At 43.0% G+C, this 19,912-nt stretch overlaps 1 protein-coding gene across 2 annotated transcripts in view; it reads right to left on the bottom strand.

The window, feature by feature from the left end:
• Positions 1–9,799: 9,799 nt before the first annotated feature.
• Positions 9,800–19,912, bottom strand: part of MORC4 (MORC family CW-type zinc finger 4) — a 48,453-nt gene continuing 38,340 nt past the window's right edge. The window contains exons 15-17 of one of the 2 annotated variants that reach the window (XM_046673217.1): positions 11,943–12,636; positions 11,097–11,380; positions 9,800–10,796 (exon numbers count right to left, since the gene is read on the bottom strand). In XM_046673217.1, the coding sequence (XP_046529173.1) occupies positions 10,643–10,796; positions 11,097–11,380; positions 11,943–12,636 (1,132 nt within the window). In that variant the 3' untranslated portion in view covers positions 9,800–10,642. The remainder of the gene's footprint in view (positions 10,797–11,096; positions 11,381–11,942; positions 12,637–19,912) is intronic. The other variant, XM_046673218.1, reaches the window with a different exon arrangement.

Here is a 19,912-nt window from a genome sequence, read left to right as displayed (position 1 = left end):
CCCCACTGGGTGTATAGAAAATTCTAGGCTTTACTGGACAGATTAAGAAAGCAAGACATCCCCCCTCCCCAGGAAAACTTTAACCTTTTTATCTTGCCCAGGACTCCTCCCTCTTCACAACAATTGTTTCATTTATTTACTAAATGGCTGTGTGTTTGTTTATTCTTTTCATTCTCCAAACCACCATTGTGAGGAAAGTGAAATACACCTGATAATTGCCATTAGGCTGATGGAGAAACTAAGGCCCACATAAGTAAAGAGATTTTTCCCAGGGCCACACTGCTGGCGTTAGTGCCCCAGTCTCCTGACTCCCCAAATAGGACTCTGCTGGTGCAACAATATTTGCAGCCAATAGGAAGAGCCTGCTAGAGGTCCCCAAGCCACCTGAGGCAAACAACTTATGGCCAGCAAGGTAATACTGGGCACACACAGGCTCTCCTGGTCTCCTGTGAGGGGGCTCTGGGAGAGCAGGACCAATTCACTGAGTGTGTTACCTGGAACTGCTCTTCCTGCTGTGCCAGCCAGCTGCCCAGCCTGGGGCCCAGCTAGCTGTCCCATCATGGGGGATGTCAAACTTACGTTTGAATAAGACTCCTCAATTCCCATTCACCTTTCTATGGAGGCATGGGATTTTGGGAGGCCAATGATTTGGTCCTGTTCTAACCTCACTGGCAATCAACAAAGCCTAATTCATAAAGATGTTAACTGTGGCAACACTGACAATAATGGGGCCCTATAGCTTGCCCAGCCCCTGGACCTGGTGGGCCTTGGCACACAGGAGCCTGTTAGAACAGGCACTACCCTTGCACTCCTGAAGTGAGCCTTCTCTGGTGCAGAGGTTAGGACCCCAGCATCCATTTCAGGTAAGAATAAGGGTAGAGAGAAAGGGCTCTCCGAAGAGAAGTTTAATAAGAGGTCATGTTTCTGGTCTGGCACCAGGAACCCCAGAGCCTATGAAAGGGGGTCACTGCAGGTTGGAAGATGGGGTTGCCTTGCTGACTCTGCTATGCTGAGTGGGCAGCAGCCTGCTATGGGCTCTGGTGACCCACCACCTGACGGCCAAAGCATTTTCAGATCCATGATTTCATTGCATCCTCCAAATCGCTCCAATGAAGCAAGTCCGCTACGGGAGACAAAATGGAGGCCCGGAGAAGTGAGTAAATTTCTTAAAGTCACAGAGTGTCAGAGTCTGAACATAAGCTTGGAAACTCTTCTCACAGCAAAGTGAATCTGGAATTCTGTCCCAGAAGGTGTAAGAGTGCCTGTTGCTCTTCAGATTCCTGCAGCCCTTCTGTCCTTACCTGCTACTGGAATATAAGGGCTTCTGAGGGAAACAGGGCACAGAGCTTCCCTTCATCTTAGGATGAGGCTGGCCTGGGAGGTCCTCCTTCCTTTTAATCTGGGAAGATTCTATGGAAGGAGTTAGAATTTCATCCTCCTCAACTAGAAAAACCAGGGCAGACCCGACAAAGAGCAACTATTCCCTTTGGCTGATTGAGCAAGAAAAGCCTTGCTCTAAATAGTTTCCTAGAAATCTCCCTGAGTGTGGGTCCAAGTCGAACAGCTTTCAGCTCACTCCACTGCCATCCATCATAAAGTAATTTAGATTATGGTAGGCTGAGGGGATAGTGAAGGCTGCTGTGTTTATGCCCCAGCCTCACGGCTCTGACCCTTGCACAAGGAGAGATGTTTCTCCCCTCCCTCATTCCTCTGATAATAGTGTGACTCATGTTTTCTCCCCCTTGGGGCTCTAGCGACCCACTGCCATGTGATCATTAATGGGGGAGGTGGAAGCTGAAACTGGCTTCTCGATGGAAAAGCAAATTCCAGCTTTCTGAGAGACCTTCATCCAGCCAGTCAAACAGCCATTCAATCAACTGTCTTGCCAGCCAGCTAGCCAGCCAGACCACACTAACTGCACTCTTACTCTGTCAGGCTATGTGCTAACAGCTTTGAGGGCAACGAGGGTGAACAAGGGTGAACCAGGTAAAGGGTGTGCTTTGTAGGAGTTGACAGCTGATCCAGGGGAGATAAGACATGCACGTCCAAGTGTGGTACAAGGCATTGCAATATGGTCTGTCCTGTGAGAGAAAGGGGAGAAGTGCCATAAGACAAGGCTGTCAAGAGCTAGTTTAAAAAGGTGTGTAAGTCAGGGGCTGGCCCCGTGGCCGAGTGGTTAAGTTCGTGCGCTCCGCTGCAGGTGGCCCAGTGTTTCGTTGGTTCGAATCCTGGGCGCGGACATGGCACTGCTCATCAGACCACGCTGAGGCAGCGTCCCACATGCCACAACTAGAAGGATCCACAACGAAGAATATACAACTATGTACTGGGAGGCTTTGGGGAGAAAGAGGAAAAAATAAAATCTTTAAAAAAAATAAATAAATAAAAAAAATAAAAAATAAAAAAATAATAAAAATAATAATAAAAAAAAAGGTGTGTAAGTCCCCTCAGGTCCCAATCCATATGAAATGGGGGACCGGTACTACTTGAGCTTCTTCAGAAAGGACGATCAAAAGAAACAGCTTCGTCTAGCTGAAGGACTGTGGGAAATAGAGAAATAGGGTGGAGAGCTGTGCTAAGGAGGAAACAGGGATACACTGCACTGCTAACCCAGAACTCCCTCACAAGACCCCTAAGTGGCTCTAATGGAGAGAGCGACCCTGGGGTTCAATCTCTTCTCCCTCATCTTCTTCTCTTGAGCAGGTTTCTGGAAATTACTGAGGGAGCAGAGGCAGTGCCCATCCAGACAAGCTGAGGTCTTTTGGCTCTGAACCAGAGGAGAAACACAAACGTGGGAGAAGGGAGAGAGGAGACAGAAGGGGCCAAGTGTTAAAGAAAGGCACATGAGCCCTTGCAGGGTCAACTGCTCCCTCCCACTCAGCCCCGGGCCCACAGACAGGGGATTCTTTCGTGCCTGCAGCTGCCTACTCTGGGACATAGAGGCCCCAGGTTGGGAAGTGCATGTGCTCCTCCTCAGCTGGCTGAAGCCTGGCCTTCGCCCAGCCTGGTCTCCCTGCCCGAGCGGCTTCTAGCTTTGATGAGAAATTCTGTTACCTCAACGGGGGAGAAAACCTCAAACAGGAAGTCCAGCAGGTTATCTCTCTCTTTTGCCCTAAGTGGTGGCTCACTACATGCTGTGATGCGATCACTGATAAAATATTAACAGGCTGTTATCAGGCACAGCAATACAGAGGCTGTAATCTGACCACCCCCTCCACCTCGCACAACCCACCACTTTCCTGGTCACTGTAGCTCAGGAACTCCTAGTTAACTCTTGTCTACAATTCCCCGCTCTGGGCCTCATTTTGCCACAAGACAAGCAGGGGTGTCTTAGGGCTTGACAAAGCAGGAAGTCACCATACAAAGGCAAATCTCCAGGTCCTGCTTTCCTGTCATCCCTGAAGTCCCATTCCTCCAGAATGGCACCCTCACCACTTAATAAGTCACTTCCTAGGAGGGCTTTGAAGAAGTTTTTATTTGCAAACAGGGCCTTGTGGAGATAACATTGAGAAAATTCACATGCTTTCAAACAGATATTAAGGAGTACAATGGGATGTGAAATTAGATGCCAAATGAATATGAGTAGGATGGCAGGCAACCCAGCATTTCAGGGGTAGCTCCTTTTCTCCAATAGCACTTGCAGAGTATGTGATATTTGACAGAGTTGTGTGTGAGTTACTTGGGAGAAAGACCAGTCACACCAAACACAAAGAGAAGATGCTCCTTGCAGCCTCTTCACTTGAATTTATTTCTGGGATTACCCAACGGGATGCAAGAGGGTGGATCAGCATCCCCCCGCAAAGGATGTCTGATGAGATTGTGAAGATCCTACTCCTTTGGTGTAAAAGCACTGAATGCCTTGATTAAAAAGCAAGTATACCTTCTGGGAAGAGAAATACCTTCAGTCGTAAACACGAGAATTTCCACCAGTTTCTCAGTTTAGCCCTCAAGGAGCCAGAATGAGAAGAAGGTCCAATGAGTTTAAAAAATAGAACACCAATTCAGAGACAATGGGCACCGGACTTTGGGGGAGCAGGGGAATTCTCTGAGTAACATAGGCACCCTTCAACTAAATAATTCAACAGCTTCAAAAATGAAGATGAAGTAGAAATCAAGAAAAAAGCAGACAAAATGAGAAAGGTGGTGCCATCTTCCCCTTGACGATTCCAGACGCACGTCATGTGGTTAATTTTACTCCTCTGAGTGTAATAATAAACCAATATGTTCTGAAGTGTCACTTTCTCACTCCCCAAGAGATCTGCCCAACTCAGCACTGTCTGGGAAGGGGGGCTACAAAGGAGCCAGTGAGAACACTCATAGGCAGAGGCTAACAAGTCCAAGACCTCCTGGAGCGTAAGAATAGGATCTTGATGGCTGTTTGAATATCAGGAAAGCTGCCAAGCGACAGTCCTGAGTGAAAAACTCAGTCAAGAGGAAATGAATTTCCACGTCGTTTAGAGGGATATTCATTACACAAGTGAACAATTTCCTGATCATGAGGGCAGTTAAACATTGTGTAGGATGGTGGAACTTGCTTCCTTGGAAATTCCTATCAGTGTGGGCTACCTTTAGCATTTTCTTATCAAAAGAAAGAAGACGAGGCTAACCGTTTTCAAGATAGGCAGTATAGTGTAGTGGGAAAAAAGCCTGAGCTTTGACGTCAGACAAACCTGGGTTTGGTTTTCCCTCTGCACTCTCTAGCTGTGTGGCCTTGGGAAGGTCACTTAGTTCTTTACACTTTAGTTTCCTCATCTGTAAAATGGGGATGGTACCTGCCTCTCAGTGTGATCATGGCATACAGCAGGTCCTCAACAAATGCTTAGCTGTATTCTAAGCATATTGGTGACCTAAAGGGTGGTGTCAAAGTCACCACAAAATGTGTGTGCCTTTGGGGAATGGGGGAGAATGACAAAGTGTATTTTCTACCACAGATCTGAATCTACATTAGCAAGGGGGATAGTCTTTCCTAGGCCAAAACTTCTCAAGATTCTTCCCAAAAGTCTGAAGACCTTGAATAGGCTTCTACTCATGAGAGTCCATTAACAGAAGCCAGGGGAAAAGCAGACTTGAGAAGCTAGAGAGGAAAGGGGTGGTGATGGCTCTGACCTTTATCTAGATGTGTGACAATCTGAGGTGGCACAGAAGCATGATCAATCAGGTCCCACTGCTAGAGAAAAGTTTAGTCCAAAGGGACCGCAAACTGGGGTTAATTTCCCAAACTCAGGAACATTTGGGGAGATTTCAACAGCCACTTTCCTAACTCAGCCTATGAAGCAGATTTAGCATAGCCCCGCTCTTGCAGGCATTCACGAGCCTTTGGTCCATTCTGTTCTTTATGCTCCAAATTGAATAATTCACTATTGCTCAACCCCTCTTGGGTGTCCCTTTATTCACCCTCCACCCAGTCTTGACATTGCTTATACAATCCCCTACACCTGGAAAACCCTCCCCACACACCTCCACCCTTCCAATCCTTGCAGGTTTCCACAGCCCACTTGGAAGATCAGGCCTTTTGGGAACATTGTCCTGAGCCTCTGCCTGAAGTCATCTTGCTTGTCCCTGAGGACTTAACGGGCAAATATATGAAATGTGTTTGGCATGTAGAAGGCACCCAAAACATTTGAACTATTCTTATCTAAAAGCGGATTGGAGATTTCTCATGATTCACATCAAAATTTTGGGTTTCGGGATGGAGGGAAGTAACAACATATTTCTTCTGTAGGTTTTATTTTCCACTAGAAAATGAATGCTATTTATGTCTCACTTAATGCCTAAGGCTTTAATCTACTCAAGACTATCTAAGTCAGCTCTTTCAAATTGTCTAGTTTATTATCCAATCATGTGCTGTGACTTTTGATTCAGAAAAATATGGCTCCTGAACTTCCACTCTGCCTAAGATACGTCAGGAGTTAGGGATGTCCTTGTAAATAAGCACAAGTTATTCTTTTGGGGAAATGCACTTGACTTAGCCTGAGCTCACCCCCAGCTTTCCTGAGTATGCCTCCATGCTTCACTCCCAACACAGTCCTACAGAAAGAGGTTTTAACTCATAGCACAGAACTCTGCAATACATTCTATCTGGAGATTGCCTTGGGAACTGAGAGCCTGCCAATTAAGCTTCTGCCTCTAAATCGCAATCACTGGACACGGGCAAGCAAATCTTCCTGTCCTCCGGAAGGTGCCCATTTGCTCATCCAACAAGCATGGACTTATTTCCTAACATATGCCAAGAACTTACCTCCCTGAGGCTTGTTCTGTCTATTCTTTGCTTAGGAAAAGCTCCTCTTTCTTCTCTTCAAATAAAACGATCACTACTCTTGGAAAAACTGAATGAAGACTCCTCAGAAATTTTTTCCCCTTTTTAGTTCTCTCTCAAGATCTGGGCTCCATAGACTTATACTGATTATATTAGGTAATTCTCAGCATTTTAAAATCCCATGCTAGGGAGCTTCCTTTTGATAATATTCAGAATGTTCGAGGTAGAGAATACCCATATTCCCCTTCTCCTTTGGCAGCCTTAAATTACCCAAATCAAAGATCTGCCAGAGAGAAACCCTAGGTCACTCCGGCTTACAGCGATTGCCCCCTGTATCCCATAGTATTTTCTCAGTCTTTCATTTTCAGAGTTTAATGTCCAGGATTGTTACCTACCTCACTCATACTGTATTTATCCAACCCCTTCTATAAATGGGGCACTGTTGTAGGCTCTTGAGGGAGATGGAGATACGAACAAAACACAGCTCCCATCATTAACAATTATTTATTGACTATCTACTGTATACCAGGTACTATAATAAGCTCTGGGGTACAGTGATTGGCAAAAACAAGCATGACCCTTCCCATCAGGGAACTTTTTAATCAAAGAGGCAGACAGGGACTGTGTGTTGTGTTCACCACTGTATATCACACAGCATGTGGTAGGTACCCAGTATTTGTTGAATGAGTGAAAGTGAACAGCCAAATACATACTTGCAAATTGTGAGAAGTGCTATGAATTAAACAAAATAGGACATAGTGATAGAACAGGGTAAACAGAGAAAAAAAGGCTGCCAGGGAAGGCCTGTCTGAGAAAGTTGACACACTAAGACCTGAAGGATGAGGAATAGTCAGCCATGCCAAGATTGCAGATACGAGCGTCGTAGGAGAGGAACAGTATGGGTAAAGGCTCTGTGGTAAGAGGGAGCCTGACATGTTTCAGTGGGAAGACCACAATGAGCAAGGGGAAAAGGGAGATATGAGGAAGAGTTGCAAGAGCCAATGTAGGCAGGGGTCTTCTAAGACATCGTAGGGAGTATGGATTTTATTCTAAGTGCAGTGAGAAGTCATTGAAGGCCTTTAAGCAGGGAGTCATGCAATCGGATTTGTTTTTTTAAATAACTTTGGCTGTAGCGATAAGACAATGGCAAGGACAAGAGTGGAAGCAAGGGCGCCAGTCGGGAGTTGCAGTTATCCATGGGAGAAGACGGTAGTTTGGACCAAGGAAGCTGTGGTAAAAGCAAGTGGAGTCAAGATACACTTTGGAAACAGAAGTGACAGACTTTCGGACAGACTGGATGTGGGGGACTATAGAAGAGGAAAATTAGGGATGACTTCCAGGTTTCTAGCTTATGTGACTGGTGGGTGGAGGTGCCATTTTCTAAAATTAGGAAAATTGGGGGAAGGAACTGTCGCAGGGTGTGTGTGTCACTGTTTATTTCTACCATGGTTTATTTGAAATGCCTGTGAGGCATGTAAGTGTAAATGTCAAGCAGACAGTTGAATATTTGAATCTGAAGCTTTCTAACAGGGAAGACAGGACAAGGAAGTTGATGACAAGAGCCTTATCAGTGACACAAGACTTACATGTTCAAAGAAAAGGTGATGTCTGGCTGGGTTAATCAGAGGAATTTTCAGAAAAAAGGTGACATTTGAGCCAAAGGAAAGATGAGGAGGGAGAACATTCCAGGTAAAGGGAATGGAATAGCAAAGGTGAAGGAGAAAATCTCAAGGCAGGCTCAGAAACTGAAAAATAACAGTTCAGTTTGGATGGAACATGGTTTGTGTTTGGAATGTTGGAAGATGAGTCTAGAGAGCATGGTTGAACCCAGATGGGAATTTGTATTGCACTAAGTGAGCACTAGCAAGCCTTTGAGCAGAGGCGTAATCTGATGAGGTCATCAAAAGCAACTAAGTGACAGTCAGTAGGGTGGATTAAAGGAATGAGAATAGGAGGAAAGGCAGGCCGATTAAGAATCTATTTCAATTATCAAGGCATGAGGTAATAAGGATGTACATGTTGATTGTGGAAATGGACAGTCAAAGGGCAAATGTGAGAGACATCTGAAAGGGGAATCGTGATTATCTTAACCCAGCAGGACAGCCAGGAGGAGGCACCCACTCTTTTCTTCTGAATGTCTTGCCTCCGCACTATATTATGAGCTCTGGTAAGGCTGGGTGACACTTCAGTCTCTCCACTGTGCATTTAACGTTAGTTAAAGGGACTTCATGCTGGTATGGTTTCACTGTAAATAGGTAACAAAGGGTAGCTCAGGTATTGTAGTAAACGGACTCACAAAGGTAACTCGCTGGAAGCAGCAGCATGTGGTTGGGACAAGGAAATGAGCTGAAAGCACTAGTAAAGATGAGTTAAAGTTTTCCATCTTTTTCTTTTTAAAGCCCAATTGCCTGTACTCCTTCGTACTCTGCCCCCTCGCTCACCACACACACACACATAGAGTCACAGGCTGAACCTTCAATGCTCTGAATTTTTTCCTACTACACCCTCCCATCCCCATTGTCCATATCTGTGCAAAACCCCACCTTTTCACAGCCCCATGTGAAGAACAAGTGTCACTGAGATTGGGGAGTGTGCTCCCCCTTCTCTCAGTAATAGTCATACTCAGACAGCTGGGGCCTTCCATATCACAGTCCAAATGTCTGACATCAGAGGTAATCACTGGTGGGCTGGAGCTGCAGTGAGGTGAGCTAAGGGGGCAGGGAATCTTTAAGTACTCATGCAGTGGCGAAGCCCGGCTCCGGCCTCCCCCTATTCCTTGCAGTCTCACTGGAATATCTATGATGGGCCTCCTTTCAAAGGAAGTAAAGTAAGTTTGGGAGAGTTTTCTGAAGTAACTCGGCAGAGGAGAAACAAAACAAATATTCAAAACACTCCTCTAGACTAGCTAATCCTTTTGTGATTGCTGGATCCCACCTCCCTTTGATTACTTCTCCTTTACTTCCTATTTTTCACTCTTGGTATATTTTTATGTGTCCACTGTTCCGCGTCTTTCGAAGAGTACCCTGAGCTCTTTGAAAAGTATGTGTTGTATAAATACAATAAAGCAATGAATAAATAAAATGTCTACTTCTCCAAGAGTGTAAGTCTTACTCTTTCTGATAGTATGAGATGTACCCCTCACCCGGCACCAGCCTGAAAAGTGGCTGGGTGGTGTATTCTGGGGGAGAGCACACAGCTCTCCCCGCTCTGAAACAGCTCCCCCACTACTGGAAATCCCACAGTCAGGTGATGCATATTTCCCTGAATTTGAACCTTGAAGATTTCTTTTTCAAGAATCCCTTATTAAAATGCAAATCCCACAGTGGGGGGGTGGGTGAATGGGTCATGATTTAACCTTAGTTCCCTTTACATTAACCCATCACTCCTACCAAACACATTTTTCACATTCTGGCTTGTTCCGTGCCCTTGTTCATGCTATTCTTCCAGAGGTAATGCTAAACATAACATAAATTATAAATATATAATTATCTTACATTTTCACACAGTCTCTCATTTGATATCTAAATCCAAGCCTACTCATTCTTTTTTAAAACAATTTATTTTTTCCAATTTAAGAAGAATAACAGGTTTATTATAGAAAATTTGAAAAAAGCAGGAAGATAGGAAGAAGAAAAAATATCAACCATAGTCCTACTACCTAAAGAACAACCGCTGTTAACAGTGTGCTCACGCTCATTCTTTAAACCAACCTTAGTTTAGGTCCCGTTTCTGATGTGGCGTCTTCCTTGAACTACCCCCTAGAACTTTTCTATCATGTCTGTACCACTCACTTGTACAAGTTAGTTAACTTGGTGTGTAGCTTGTGTTTCCAACCGGATTGTTAGATCGTTGAAGGCTGAAACCATGAATTATACTTCTTAATTTATCCCCAATCACCTAGTACATTGGACCCAGTATTTGCTGACTGATTTAACCTAAATTAATACTAACCATTTCAGAAAGAATAAGAAATAGGCAAAGTATCTAAGTCATGAAAATTAAAGCTTTCAGGTCACCTGGTTTGGCAACTACTGCTTTTCCATTCCTGGAACTCTTAAAAGCCTATTTAACTAGCCTCTTTCTCCACACCAAAACTGAATAAGAAGCAGACTGATTAAGAGCCAGGAATTACTCAGGGATTCTCTATATAAGGCATAAAGGTGAAAGAGAGAGAGAAGTGGGGGAGGGAGGAAAGGAGAGAGGAGAGAAGGGAAGGATAGAGAAGAGACAAAGGGAGAGAAGAGAAGGGTAAAGAAGAAAGAAGGGTAAAGAACAAAAGGGGAGAGAAGAGGGAGGGGTAGAGAGGAGACAAGGGCAGAGAAGAGAGGAGGGTAGAGAAGAGAAGGCTAGAGAAGAGAAAGGTACATAGAGTATATAGTCTGGTGCTCAATCCAGTATGTGATTTGCCTCCAGCACTGTATACAGGATCCCATCCACTTGTTCTGAGTCAAACCCGATCTCACGAAGCTCCAAGTGAGGGAGGACAGAAGTAAGGAGATAGCTGACGTGGATACGCAGTCGCGTAAGCTTTGCCAAAGCCCTGTATGATGGAGTGAGGGGGCAGGAGAAGAGATGACATGAAGTCATTAGCCAAAAGAACACCATGAAGCTCCTTAAAAATGGGCCTACATTTCTCAACAATTACGTTTCCATTAGTCAGAAAGAAAGAAGAAAGCACAATGCCACCATGCGCAGGGAGACTAGCTGCTGCTCTCTAAGAAGTAATTCCTCAATTCTCGGCGGCCTACGAATTAATTAAGGTTTCCTCCCTTAACTAGGGGTCCTAAGGGATGCTTCCCATTAGCACTCACAAGCTGATAGCTAAACCCTAGTAATTAACCTTTCTAGGTCATCTCCCTCTGGGGTCCGGTAGGAGACCTGAGCCTTCTGCAGAACTTCCAGGTGTGTCTCTGTCTCCTTCAGTTTCTCTTTTAGTTCTTGCTTTTCTTCTTTGGTTCTTTCCAGCTCAGCTTTCAGAATCTGGAACTCAGCCTGGCGATAGCCCATGTGTTTCTTGCTCCAATACAAGCCTTCTGTCTCCTGGGTACTATAGGTCACCAATTCATGTTGGACTTTCTTAAATTCAGAATGCCAGTGATTCCTCTCCTGTTCCAGCTCCTCCACCTGCAGTCCAAGAAATACAAAATCAGTTGACCTCACAAGCTATGAGAGTGCCAAAAATTCTAGCTAATACATTCACTCTGTGATTCCTCTATACATATTCCTCTACTTACGGACCTTTTCTTTTTTTTTGGGGGGGGGGGGCGGGGAAGATTAGCTCTGAGCTAACTGCTGCCAATCCTCCTCTTTTCGCTGAGGAAGACTGGCCCTGAGCTAACATCCGTGTCCATCTTCCTCTACTTTCTATGTGGGACGCCTACCACAGCATGGCTTGCCAAGCGGTGCCGTGTCCACACCCGGGATCCGAACCGGTGAACCCTGGGCCGCCGAAGCAGAACGTGCGCACTTAACCACTGCGCCGCCGGGCTGGCAACTTACGGACCTTTTCAATCCCAAAATATGGGAGGGATGCCCATCAGGGTTCACTCAATCTGAGACATACCACAGAATGATTCAATGGCTTATTTTGTTTAAAGGTCTCAGAACATGAAATCATCAGAGCTCCAACTCTCTGGACCCTTGGTTACAATGATCTCTTATTCCTGTGGTAAGGTGTTACCCTCACCTTTTGCTGGAACAAATTCCGTTCAGCCAAAACACGTTCCAATTTTTCCGTGGTTCTTTTCAGTTCTTCCAGCTCTCTTTGGTTCTTCATCTTTGGCGTATTACGACCTCCAGCCTCCTCATAGCCTCTTCCTTTCTCCCCAGTTGCTGCAGCCGGGGTTGCAGCAGAGGCCACAGAAGAATAAGGCACTGGGGTCCAGGATTCAACCGCTCTTCTTCTCTCAGCAAGCTCCTCCCTGTTAAAGGGGATCAGCTGAATGGGAGCTCCTGAATCTCGAACACCCTTTGCAACACCGACAACAGCTACAAAAGGTCCCTTGTTTACTTCTTCCTTGTTTATGTTTGCGGTGCCTCTGTTAGATTCTTCTGCTACCAATCTTGGCATCTGATCTTCTAATTCTTCAGGCAGCAGGGACCCCTGGTGTTGGTCTTGGGCCCCTGAATACAGAGCTGAAACCTCCCTATTCTGACTGGTGTTCTTACTTGCTTCTGGGTACTCTGGCGAAAGGTATGGTGGTGTGCTTCTCTCAGAACTAGATTTATCATGGCTGTTCTCCCCTTCTGGGTAGGCAACAGCTGCCTCTGCCCTTCTGTAAGGGCCAGGCATGGAATAATCTAGAGGAAGTGCTGTCATCTCATTCTGGAGCCTTCTTCGTTTCTCCACAGGTTCCTCACCCAGGATCCATTTGTACTTACTGCAAGAAGAAGAGGAAATTAAATTTGAAGCTGTCACAAGACAGGCTAAGTATATTCTTATTCTATGGAGCCCCTCTTCAAATGTCCCATATTAAAACTGACTCTAGCTGTTATTTCAGGTTAGGAATACAACTTTATCCCCAAACCCCAACCCCTTCACTCATGTAATTTGCTGAGACAGCAATTGGTCTTAAGGGAGAGATGAATTTGAAAGGTATGAAGAGTCAGCGTCTGGATAACAGGACCAGGTTGACCTTGGTAAGAATTGTGAAAATAGGATTGAAACTAGCCTGACTTAGAAGTTTCCAAAATGCAAGAAAAGGAAGGAAAGCAAAAAAATACATATGCAAAATCTTCTAACAGGAGAATGGAAAAAAAGGCCATAAAAAGCCTATTGGAATATGTGGAGGAGAACCGAGCCAGCTCGTTAATTTTAAAGTGTCACAAAAACCGTCTGGTATCAAAGACATACATATCTTTTACATCACAATAGAACACCATAGAATTTCTTTGCCAGCCAACTGGATTGTGGGTATTGCCCATTACTCACTCATAAAAGTTAATTAAAACACAGGGCCCTGGTCAGAAACAAACTGAATCAGCCAATTCAAGTCATTTCCCTCTTCCGGCAAAAGAGTCCCCCTCTGTCAAGACAAACAGGCACTCCCTCAGTTCTTCAGAGAAGTCCAGGATGGTGACCTAGGATCACCTTCCATTTCTGGATGCTCTATCCACTAAGTGTTGAAGGAACTGACCAAACAATTGGCGCCAGTGAAATCCACAGGCAATTTTACAGCATGGAGCAGGACAGGACCCCCATTTTTACCCTCATAACTATTCTGCCTTCTCTGCAGAAAATCAAGAAATCTCAAGGTGAAAAATCAACTTTCAAATCTTCAATGTGCAAGTGTCAGGCAAGCGATTGGCCACCTCACAATATTTCAAGGCTGCCCATATTTTTCTGCAATTTCTGAGAACATCTGTAAGACATCTCAAACCCTAGCTTCTTATAACTCCCTGAATAGTCTTCAAAACTAGTGTTCACCCAGAAATAAAACTGGTTTGCTATCTTAATAGATCTTGTCACGTTAGCCTTATGGGGAAACAAAAGGATTTAGGGGCTATGTAAAAACAAAAGTATCTGTCTTTCAACACGTGTAAGGGCCACTGCCGGTAGTCCATGTAGCTGTGGTACTGAGGAGGACAGTAAAACAATCAACTGACAAGCATGACGGAACGGTATATGCAACAGCAAAGTTTTATGAAAGGCAATTCAAGTCAAATTATCTGTCTTCTTTTCCTTTTCCCACCTCTAAGGGTTCTGTCTTGAATTCTCTTCTCTCCTCTCCCTACATTTCTTTCTTTGGTAATCTCATACAACTTCTTGGCTATAACCTCTGAGTGGTAACTCCAAGTCATTCCCCCAGCCCTGTTCTCCAGTACTGAATTCCCAATTGCTTGTCATGCACATTTCCTCCTGAAGGCCCCACTGGTATCTCACTCAGTATGGATAAACTGACCCTTCATTTTCACCTTCAAACCTGCTCCCTTTCCTAGGTTTCCTATTTGTGTACAATGCCATCAAACTCTCAGTAATTTTACATAATTCTACCGCTATCAATACTCAAGTTCAAGCTCTCATTACCACTCTTGGAAGCAATGGCTTCCTCCAGGCTCCCCTTCTCTCACCTGCAGATCACCCACTGCCAAGTTAATCTTCCTAAGGCATTGCTCTGATTAGGTCACTCCCCTATTTGAAATCTTTATCTCTTGCTCCCCACAACATAAAATCTCAAATGTCTTAAGTTGGTATTGAAGTTTTTCCATTACAAAACATAAGAAACATTTGTTGAGGACTTACTCTGTGCCAGACAGTATGATAAGTGCTTATGTGTATGGCCTTACTCATTCCTCCCAATAACCCTGAGGTAGGTGGTACTATTATGTTCATTTTTAAAGAGGATGCTTAGGACTAGAGAGGTTAACTAACTTTCTCGAGGTCATGTAGCTAGTAAGTGGCAGAGGTAGGACATACTTTGGCCCTAGCTTTATCTCTTACTATTTCCCTTCAAAAACACCAGGCAAACAGAATGCCCCACGATTTCTCATGCTGCTTCTTTTGATTGAAATGCCCTTTTCCTCCGCAATACCACACGTCTAAGTCCAGCTCAAATGCTACTTATGAATTCCTACAGTGCTCTAGCATTCTCTTATAATATGTATCACTTTCTATTGTGTGCATGTGTGGGTATGGGGGTGTGTGTGTGTATTGTAGGGTCCCTACTAAAGTATGAGTTCCTTCACAGAAGGGAACTTAACTAACTGCTGGATGGCGATGAGGGAACAATATTTTGCGCATAAGAGGTAATCAAAAAGGAACTTTTATGTGAATGAGAGAAAAATAAGTGGATTTTACTTATTGGTTCTATAAATACTTATTAGTTCTATAAGTAAACGTCTGGTTCTTCCCTCTAGGAATCGACTCTTATTCCAGACCTGTATTCACTCATTTAGTAAAGATTAATCTAGGGTTTACATACCAGGGATTCTTTTCCAACTATATAGTTTCTTCTCTCTTTCTTCCTTTTTGTCATATTCCTCCATGTCTGTCTGCAGAGAAGCCAGCTGATATTTTGACAGGGATTGCACTGAATCTGTAGCTCAATTTGGGGAGTATCATCTTAACATTAAATCTTTTGATCCACAAACATGAAATGTATTCCCATTTCCTTAGGTCTTCTAAATCTTGTTCAACAATTTTGTAGTTTCCAGTATACAAGTCTCGATTGCACTTCTGTTAAATTCATTCCCAAATATTTCTGAAGCTACCGTAAATGGTATTGTTTTATTAATTTTCGTTGTTCTTTTCAGAGTCAACTTTTGGTTTCACTGATTTTCTCTGGTGCTTTTTCTATTCTCTATTTCCATTCTGATCTTTGTTATTTCCTTCTTTCAGCTTGATTTGAGATTAGCTTGCTGTTGGTTTTTTAGAGTTTTAAGGTGGAAGTTTAGGTTGTTGATTTGAGATCTTTCTTCAATTTTAATATAAGCATTCACAAATATAATTTTCCATCTGAGTACTTCTTTAGTTTCATTCCACAAGTTTAGGTATATTTTGTTTTCATTTACATCTTCTCAAGGTATTTTCTAATTTCCCTTGTGATTTCTTCTTTTATTCATTTGTTATTTTGGAGTGTGTTATTTAATTTCCACATATTTGTGAATCTCCCAAATTTCCTTCTGTTGTTGATTTCTAATTTAATTGCTTTGTGGTTGGAGAACAACCTTTGTATGATATCAATCCTTTCAAATTTATAAATTTATTGAGTTTTTTTGTTTTTTTAAAAGATTGGCACCTGAGCTAACAACTGTTGCCAATCTTTTTTTTTTTCCCCCCGCTTTATCTCCCCAAATCCCCCCGGTACATAGTTGTATATCTTAGTTGCAGGTCCTTCTAGTTGTGGCATGTGGGATGCCACCTCAACACGGCCCGATGAGTGGTGCCATGTCCACACCCAGGATCCGAAGCGGCGAAACCCCGGGCCGCTGTAGCGGAGCATGCAAACTTAACCACTTAGCCACGGGGCCAGCCCTGAGTTTTGTTTTATGGTCTAATATACGGTCTATCCTGGAGAATATTTCACATGCACTTGAGAAGAATATGCTATATGGGGGTGAAGTGTTCTGCATATGTCTGTCAGGTCCAGTTGGTTTATCACATTCTTCAACTCTTCTATTTCCTTGTTGATCATCTATCTGTCCATTACTGAAAGTGGGGTATTGAGGTCTCCAACTATTATAGTTAAATTGCCTATTTTTCCTTTCAATTCTGTCTGCTTTTGCTTCATGCATTTTGGGGGTTCTGTTGTTAGGTCTATATATGGGTATAATTATTATATCTTCCTGATGGACTTTATCACTATGAAATGTCCCTCTCTATATCTAGTAACATTTCCTAATTAAAGTCTATTTTGTCTGATATTAGTATAACCACTCCAGCTCTCTTAACAGTTGCTGTTTGCACGCTATTATCTCTTTCCATCCTTTTATTTTCAACCTATTTGTATCTTTTTTGTTTTTGTGAGGAAGACTGGCCCTGAGCTAACATCTGTTGCCAATCCTCCTCTTTTTGCTTGAGGAAGATTGTCGCTGAGCTAACATCTGTGCCAGTCTTCCTCTATTTTTTGTGGGATGCCGCCACAGCATGGCTTGCCAAGCAGTGCTAGGTCCACGCCCAGGATCTGAACGTGTGAACCCCAGGCTGCCGAAGTGGAGTGTGTGAACTGAACCACTTCACCACCAGGCCGGTCCCCTATTTGTATCTTTGAATCTAAAGTATGTCTCCTGTAAATAGTACATTCGGATATGTTTTAAAAATCCAATCTGATAATCTCCATCTTTTGATTATTTAATTTAGTCACATTTAATGTTAATGTTATAGTTGATATGACAGAATTTATGTCTGCTATTTAGCTTTGTTTTCTACATGTGTCATGCCTTTGTTCCTTTCTTCCTGGAACTACTATTCCTCTTCGCATGTTATATGGATATTTTTTAGTTTAACGTTTACAAATCTAACAATACATTGCTATAATTATTACTTTTTGTAATGTTATATCTATTGAGGAAGCTGAGAGAAGACAACAGAGCAAGTACACATTTATAATATTTATAGTTTGCTAAATCAACCATCTTATTTTTCCATTTATAATTTTCTTCATTTCTTACTGTGGATCTGAGTTACCATCTGGTGTTATTTCCTTACTCCAACAGAGCTTTGCTCCCACCCACTTCCTTTGTGCTGTTATTGTCAAACATTTTACATTTCTAGGTGAGCCCAACAATAAAATTATATACATATATGAAATTATACACAAATTTATACATATTGTTTCATGCAATTATTCCTTGAATTGGTTAAGAATAGAAAGAGGAAGAAATATACTATTATAAATGTCTTTTATAAATAATTACAGTTACCATTGTCAGTATTATTTTTTCATGTGAATCTGAGTTACTATCTGGGTCCCTTGCTTTCAGCCTAAAGAACTCCTTTTAGTATTTCTTGTATGGCAGTTTTGCTAGAAACAAATTCTACCAGCTTTTGTTTATCTGGGAATGTATTTATTGCACCTTCATTTTCTAAAGATAGTTTTACTGGATTTAAGATTCTTGGTTAACAGTGTTTCTTTCAGTACTTTGCATATGTCATCCCACTGCCTTCTGGTCTGCATTGTTTCTAATGAAAGGTCAGCTGTTAATCTTATTGGAGCTCTCTTTTACATGATGGATATTTTTCCTCTTTCTGCTTTTAAGATTTCTTTCTTTGCCTTTGGCTTTCAATATTTTTACAATATTTTGACTGTATGGCTGTGACTTTCTTTGAGTTTATCCTCTTTTGAGTTTGTTGAGCTTCTTGGATGTGTAGATTAAGGTTTTTCATCAAATTTGGGAACTTTTCAGCTATTATTTCTTTGAATATTTTTTCTACCCCTTTTCCTACCTCTCTTCTTGTACTCCTATCTTGCATATGTTGGTGCACTTAATGGTGTCTCACAGTTCTCTGATGCTCTGTTCATTTTTCTTCATTCTTTTTTCTCTCTGTTCTTCAGATAGCATAACCTAAAATTGATATATCCTTCAAGTTTGCTGATTCATTCTTTTGCCAACTCCAATTTGCTGTTGAGTTCCTTTAGTGAAATGTTCATGTTCATGTTAGTTATTATACCTTCCACCTCCAGAATTTCCATTTTGTTCTTTTTAAAAATAATTTCTGTCCCTTTATTGATATTCTCTACTTAATGAGACATGGTTCCCTTTAGTTCTTTAAACATATTTATAATGGCTGCTTTGAAGTCTTTGCTAAATTCAACTTCTGTGTCAGGTTTGAACTGCCTGTTTCTTTTTTTTTCTTATGTACAGGTCACACTTTCCTGTTTCTTTGTATGTCTCATAATTTTCTGCTGACAACTGACTATTTTCAATAATATGGTATAGCAAACTCTGGACACTGATCCCACCTCCAAGTGGTGGTGGTGGTTGTTGATTTCTTGGTTATTTATTTAGTGTCCTAGCTGAACTGACTACATAAAATCTATTTCCCCTACAGTATGCAGCCTCTGATGTTCCTGCTCAGATTTCTTCTTGATTGTTATCTTTTACCTGGCAATCCATGAGTTACCCCTGGGTCAGCATAGGTCAAATGTTGTGCTTAGGCCCCCTTAGCCAGTTAAATTCTACCTTTTACCACTGGATGTGTGGCTTGGAGGCTAGTATCACAGTCCAAGGAATTTATGCTTCTGCCCCACATTCAGCCAGGTAGTAGTAGCTTGGATTGTCCCTCTCCAATCACCTCTGAAAGGGCATAGCGTTGAGCATGCACCTAGTCTTCCAGAATACGAGGGATATGTATGATTTTATTTTTAAGGCTGGCTTCCCATGAATTATTCCTGGGTCAGAGTAGCTTATTGTTCAGCCAGTGGTTGCTTAGAGGCTGTGTTTAAGACCCTAGTGCCAGTGAGTTTCCTGCCCTTTGTTGTTTGATCTGTGTGAGGCTTGGGGGCTGCTTTGAAGTCCACCTTATGTCCTGGTCTGATTGCTCCTGAGTGAGCCTTCCTAACCCCCACGGTTGACTATGATCCCAGAAGAGCACTTCCTCATAGTCTTTTTCCTTGCTCCTTCTGTTACCAAACTTCTGATTGCTTGGCCATTTTGCTTTTTGTAACTTGTATCATGGGGTTATGAGTGCCCTCTTAATTGTTCCCTACCAAGATTTCTGTCATTTTTGACAATGCCCTCAGGAATGGAACTCTCCATGATCTATTCCAGATAAAGTCAGTTCCTTCAGGTACAACTAATGAGTTCTTCATCTTTAAGGCCTGCTTCCCTCGTTAAGCAGAACCTCTGTGCCACTGTGCAAGAGCTGAGGGCAGGGACGGTGGCCCACTTCTCTAAGAGTGAAACCTTTTCTTGTGAATGGATGCTGGGATGGTTTTTGGCTTGCTCTTTCTGGCACTAAACTTTTCCCTATAAGTAAGCTGGGGCTGGAGCAATAGGGGTCCAGTATCCTTGGCATGCTGTCCCTAGGTGAGTGCTTCCACTCTCTGAGTAGGGTCTGGGTAGGGGAAGTGAAAGCTGAGTGGGAAAAAGAGACTCAGTCCTCTTGGTTCTGCCTGGAATAGAGCTTCTGCAAGACAGGACTGGGGGAGATGAGAAATGTCAGTGGCCTGCCGCTCCCAGGTAAAATCACAGTTCTAGACTGGGAGCTGGGGAAGA

This window comes from Equus quagga, chromosome 10, assembly GCF_021613505.1.
Source record: "Equus quagga isolate Etosha38 chromosome 10, UCLA_HA_Equagga_1.0, whole genome shotgun sequence".
Lineage (NCBI taxonomy): Eukaryota > Metazoa > Chordata > Mammalia > Perissodactyla > Equidae > Equus > Equus quagga.
This window is presented reverse-complemented; position numbering and strand designations above follow the sequence as displayed.